General features: G+C 43.8%; 1 protein-coding gene across 1 annotated transcript in view; it reads right to left on the bottom strand.

Annotated features, from left to right (window-relative positions):
• Positions 1-383: 383 nt before the first annotated feature.
• Positions 384-6000, bottom strand: part of LOC147625549 (Peptidase S24/S26A/S26B/S26C family protein) — a 54624-nt gene continuing 49007 nt past the window's right edge. The window contains exons 2-4 of the mRNA XM_086817057.1: positions 2049-2444; positions 1355-1520; positions 384-1254 (exon numbers count right to left, since the gene is read on the bottom strand). Coding sequence (XP_086673183.1) covers positions 1129-1254; positions 1355-1520; positions 2049-2281 — 525 coding nt within the window. The 5' untranslated portion in view covers positions 2282-2444 and the 3' untranslated portion in view covers positions 384-1128. The remainder of the gene's footprint in view (positions 1255-1354; positions 1521-2048; positions 2445-6000) is intronic.

Below are 6000 nucleotides of genomic sequence, written 5' to 3'. Positions count from 1 at the left end.
CGACCAACCATAAAGCTTCTTGAAGCGCCCCTCTATGTTTTATCTCTTAATTGTTGTAACATTGTTTGTAGTTTGCCTTCTAAGCAAGTCTCTTTTTCACTAATAGAGGGATCTCTTTTATGAAAAAGCAAGAAAGTTGTCAACCCGGCAATAGTTCAATGGGTAGAGTACAGTGATTGTATTATTCCCCAAGGTTGTGGGTTCAATTCGGGTTGACAATAGTTCAATGGATAGAGTAGAGTGATTGTATTATCCCCCAAGGTTGTGTGATTGTATTATCCCCCAAGATTGTGGGTTCAACTCGCGCTGCCTACGGTGGTGACTTCCTTATTGCCAGATGACGAGTATCTCCAAACTTTTAAACAAACTTTTAAAAAAGAAAAAGCCAGAGAAGACACTTATTAATATTTATAGTTACAAATAGGAGGGAAAGCTTCTGGCTGGCATGCAAAGGAAGTAACCTATGTTGTCCGCCATGAACCCACCGGACAGAAGTCTTTGAAATTCATCCACGTCCTCATCGCATCAACTCGAATGCTTTTTCCTTATGTCTGGACGGGAATGTGCAGCTCCATTGCATGCTTTGCTCTTACTCCCGTGATTGCTTTCAAATATCTTCAAATGGTTTGCTTTTGGGAGAGGCTCATTTTGACTGGTGTGAATTTGTGAAAGGTGTTAATGCCTTCTACAGTTCCTTGGCCAAGCAGATGATTATGAATCCCCCTTTACTACGACTTCAATAATTTACCAAAAGCATACCTCAACTTCCAGAAAGGGGACGCTCATGCACAACAGAGAAAATATGTTACAAATCTGCCAAGTCTAGAAGGCTCATGGGGCATGCCAGGCAGACACATAGCAGTCAACATGTGAGAATAAACGAAGACAACATAGTAGTTCAACAACAAGCTGTTAAGCTCAACAAGACAGCAGTTTAACTTCACAACGATCCGAAGAGCAACCATCCCCCCTCAATTGAGACTCTCAAATATGGGGATGGGAGTTGGTCAAGCTCAACCCTGATTGCTTTGATTAAACGGTTTTACATGCATAACTACGGAAAGAATACTTTTTGCCCAAATTTTCATGTTGAAAAGCTAGTTCACATCCTTACCCAGATAAAATAAATTATTGCCCGAGCGTGACATCATCGAGCATGACCCGCCCAGCAGGCAATACTCTCTCCACGCGACCAACTCTACTCGGAGGCCAGATTTTGTGAGTAACTCTTCCTTTAACCAAAGCGAAGGGAATCTAGAAAATTAACATAAAAAAGATTAGTCTCACCATGCCCCACCATGCAGCGCATGCAACTGGTAACTAGTGCCGAGGGCCAGCATGATCAACTACTTACCGCGCCAAAAGTCCTGGAGTCCAGACTAACTTTCCCATTATCACCCTCAACCCAGCATCGACCCTTGGGAATTTGTAAGATTTCATATGATCCGGGAACATTAATCCAATCCCCTTGCAGTGCTATAAGCCGTTTAACCATCCACTGATTGGGTTCCTCCGGTGACCTGAAAACATTTCAAGCCCAGAAGTTGGGACCGAAAACAAAATGTGCAGCGCTTGTAAAGCCAATCAAAGTCCAACCGGCAAAAGGGGGTTATGACAAGCTTCTCACATTGGCAGATGAAGCTTTCAACAAGCAGCAACGGGGCAAAGGAAAGTTATGCCACGTGGAAAGGGGGAGGGGCAGGGGGGGTATATGAAAAGTTGTTTGAGAAGTGACAAGGGGCCATGGAGTATGGAAAGTGGAAGTAAGTCCACGTGGGTTGTGATAAGTGGAAAAGGTTTCTATCAAGTGGCGGATGAACCTTTTGGCAAGTGGTCAAAGGTGAGTTATGACGTGGCAGATGAAGCTTTGGCAAATGGCAGTTATGACAAGTGGCAAGAGGATACTTATGACACGTGGCAAGAGGATACTTATGACACGTGGCAGGAGGAGAGTGTGACAAGTGGCAAAGGGATATGACGAGTTGCATGAGGGGGGCGATTGGAAGTAACTCCTCTTCTATTTAACTACATAAGTGCAAAGCATTTACCTTAACACGACAACATCACCCCGTGAGAATTTGTAAGCCGGAGATGAGAGTTTCTCAAAGAAAACTATGTCCCCTTTCAGAACACCCAACAAATCATCAGTGCCTGGATTTAGGGTCGGCTGCATAGAGTTCCCATGGGTTCTTGCAACACTCCCGACTGTATCTGCCAAGGAAATAGAAACTATCGCGGCTATAGCAGATCTCTTTGCTAGGAGCCACAAAAACTCTGCCATTACCACCAACCAAGCTTGCCACTTGAATGTAAGTCTCTCTGTTTCCTTGAAAGCTTGGAAGCAGCTGAAACCCCTGTCACTAAGGAACTCTAAGGCCAGGTGTGGTCCTTTTCATTTCATATATGTATTTACATGTCAAGTTTTCCCGCATCACTGGACATGCCTGCAAATGAGCCAAAAAGTTAATAATTCCACATAAATAATCACCATAGAATGTTTAACATAATAAATGAGATAAAGTGAATCAAAATAGTTCAAGCCTAGTGTTCAACATATGTCAGATACTGCCTGCATTCATCCACAATGTGTAATGTCTACTTGGGAGCATTAGGAATAAGGTTTGGAACATAGGCCATAAGGGAAGCCGAGGATTAGATATATAATGTTACACACCCACGGATCTCCTAAACACAGAACACAAGTGATTAGAACAAAACCCCTAAGAGGGGTGTTCACTAGCTCACCTCCCACCATAGTCACATGGGACACAAAACGGGGACGGAAAAGATTGAGAATGGCCATTCCCTCTGACTATAGAGTGACATGGGACGGGAATGGGAACGGGAAGATGATGCCATCCCCAACATTCCCGAGTCTAAAAATGCCCATTCCCTGTGACTATGCCTCCCAACCATAGGTTCTATGTTTCAAGCAACCCCCGAGCCAGGGGCTAAGGTTTGACTCCCACATATCCATGCTAGTCTGCCCCATAGAGGCCTTTGGCATGCTGATCTATGCTCTACCACATGCATGACCGAGGTCTTAACCATTGTTATGACAATAATAACCCATGTTTCACTTATATAGTGTCCAATGCTGCTATGAATAACCATCCTGTTATAAATAGTAAGTACACATGGATTTATTGATAATAACCTTAGCCACTTGTATTAGCCTCCTTTCTCTTAATCCTAGGGCTCCCCTAACCTTGTCGGATTAGACCACTAATCTCTGTGAGAATATGTGAATATGAAGCGGAAGCAAATAGAGATCACGCGAGAGAGTAGACAGCCAAGCGGAACCAACACTTGAGCTAGAAAAGTATTGAATGTATTGAATGAATTATGAAGGCACAATGACCGAGCTTATATACATCTCATGTAGAGCAATCGGCTAGTAGCATTGGAGAACAAATGTCCACAACAGATAAAAATGCCTAAAATAGCCTAAGAAATATGGAAAATTTTTCTTAAAATATCATATAAAAATCTGGATAAAAAGGGAATAAAATGGAGTAAAAGAGAGCTGGAGGTGACATGTCCAACACCTCCTCTCAACTCCAGCACGAGGTCCAACTCCCACAAGGATAAGGAGTTGATCAATAGTATCTCGAGGAAGAGGTTTGGTGAAGAGATCAGCAATGTTGTACTAAGAAGAACAATACTCCAATGTAATGATGCCGTCGGCGACCAACTCATGAACAAAGTGAAAGTGGACCTCAATATGTTTGGTCTTGCCATGGAAGGATGAAGTTCGAGCCAACGCAAAGGAACTCTGGCTATCCATAAGAATACGGATCGGAGAATCCAAGAGTACATCAAGATTGCTCAACATCTGGACCAACCATAACAGATCACAACAGGTATTTAGATAAGCACGGTACTTAGCCTCAGTAGAAGATAATCAAATTGTATTTTGCTTCTTGGATCTCCATGAAATAAGACCGGAACCAAGAGTGACGCAATAACCAAAAGTGGATCGTCGAGTATCCTGATCACTTGCCCAATTAGCATCAAAGTATTTAACGAGCTCAATGCCTCCTCTGAAAGAGTGATCATAGTCGAAGGTACCAGATAAGTATCGGAGAACCCTCAGAGCGGCTTGCATGAGAATGTCGAGGAGCGGAAGAAAACTGACTGAGAACACTAACACTGTAAGAAATGTCGGGCCTGGTGTAAGTCAAATAAATAAGAGAACCAACAAGCCTCCGGTACTGTGTACTGTCCTTGACGAGGGGAGAGGGATCATCATGGGAGAGCTTGGAGTTAGGATCCATCAGACAAGAAATTGGATGGCACTTGGTCATCCCGAATGTCTCCAAGAGCTGCTGCAAATATCTTTTTTGGCTAAGAAACACTCCATCAAAAGACTGATAGACTTCCATCCCAAGAAAGTAGTGGAGAAGTTCTAAATCAGTCACCTCAAAGGTGAGAGCTAAATCTAATCGGAGCTGTTCAATTTTGGCAAGATGTGAGCCAGTGAAGCATCTATGAAATCCAAGGGAAAGAAAGAATGCATCAATCTTATCATACCACACCTTGGGTGCCTATTTCCAACCATAAAGGACTTTGTGCAATCTGTACACCTTACCCTCATGTCCAGGAATCTGAAAACCTTGAGATTGTTCAACATACACCTCCTCATGTAAGTCACCATTAAGAAAGGCAGACTTGACATCCATTTGGTAAACTAGCCAGTGCTCATAAGCAGAAAGAGCAAGAATTGTTTTGATGGTGGTGTATCTGGCTGTAAGAGCAAAAGTTTCCTCATAATCCACAACCTTAATCTGAGAGTACCCCTTGGCAACCAATCTAGCTTTGTGTTTAGTCTTAAAAACCCACTTGACGCCGATAACCTGTCGATGCAGAGGCCGGTCCACAAGCTCCCTGTATGATTCCTCTCAATGGAATCAATCTCGGCCTTCATGGCTGCCTACCACTCAGGAAGAGCAAGAGCCTCTTTAGTTGTAGTAGGCTCATATGACTGTATCAATGTACTCATCAAGGCAAGGTTACAAGAATGACGAAGCTGCTGTAATCTCCATGCCCGTGTCAAAGATTGTGCTGAAGAATCAGCAAGTTGATGAAGTTCCATATCAGAGAGAGGAGAATCACGAACAGTGGTTTCCAGCCATGGTGGAATCTTGGGGGCAATCCTCCGTTGCACAGGAGCAGGAGGAGGAGAAGCCGCCAAAGGAGGAAGTGGGGGTGGAGAGGCTGGGGGTAAAGAAGTTGATGGTGGAGAAACTGGTAGCGTTGGGGTGGCCGAGGAAGGAGGAGGGACCTCGATGGTAAGCTCGGGATGAGAGCGAGAATCATCTGATGAGGGTTCAACAAAGTGAAACATCGCGAGAAGTCACCAAGGATCACGACTCCAGATCCCATAATCTGTGATCTTTGGAACGAGAGCTATATCCAATTTGCACTTCTTGGACTTGGGATCAAATTTGGATCTTTCAGAATCAAGGATATGAACATAGGCATCACAACCAAAAACCCTAAAATGAGAGACGAAAGGTTTCTATCCAATAAAAGCCTCCTCTGGAATCATATGAAAAACCGCCTTTGTAGAAGAACGGTTGATGATATAAACAGCAGTGCTCACAACGAACATCGACTCGGATCAAGTCACTCCCCAAACAACCACCCCACAAAGTATGACGGCAAGGATTAACGCGTTGTGCAATGAGGTAAGGGTTTGGTGAGGCAAGGAAGCACAAGCAAATCAAGCTTCCCCATTGGCCTATGCTGAAGGTGCCATAGTAAACAAGTGCTCCTGTCGCAACCACAACTACCAAACCCAAGTACCTACCTATCTTATTCTCAAAAGAAATCCTTCTGCTACTGCATCATAATAAAATACATGCTGCGTCTGGAAATCACAAAAAAGTGGGAGGAACGAACACATTTTACCCGTGAAAATCTAAGAATAATCACGAGGAAAAAACTTACCCTTGCTCCGTGTACAAGAGGAGGGTTGCGAAATCTGTCCCCCAGCGC

The sequence above is a fragment of the Cibotium barometz genome, chromosome 23 (assembly GCF_041138505.1).
Source record: "Cibotium barometz isolate CiBa-2024 chromosome 23, ASM4113850v1, whole genome shotgun sequence".
NCBI lineage: Eukaryota > Viridiplantae > Streptophyta > Polypodiopsida > Cyatheales > Cibotiaceae > Cibotium > Cibotium barometz.
This window is presented reverse-complemented; position numbering and strand designations above follow the sequence as displayed.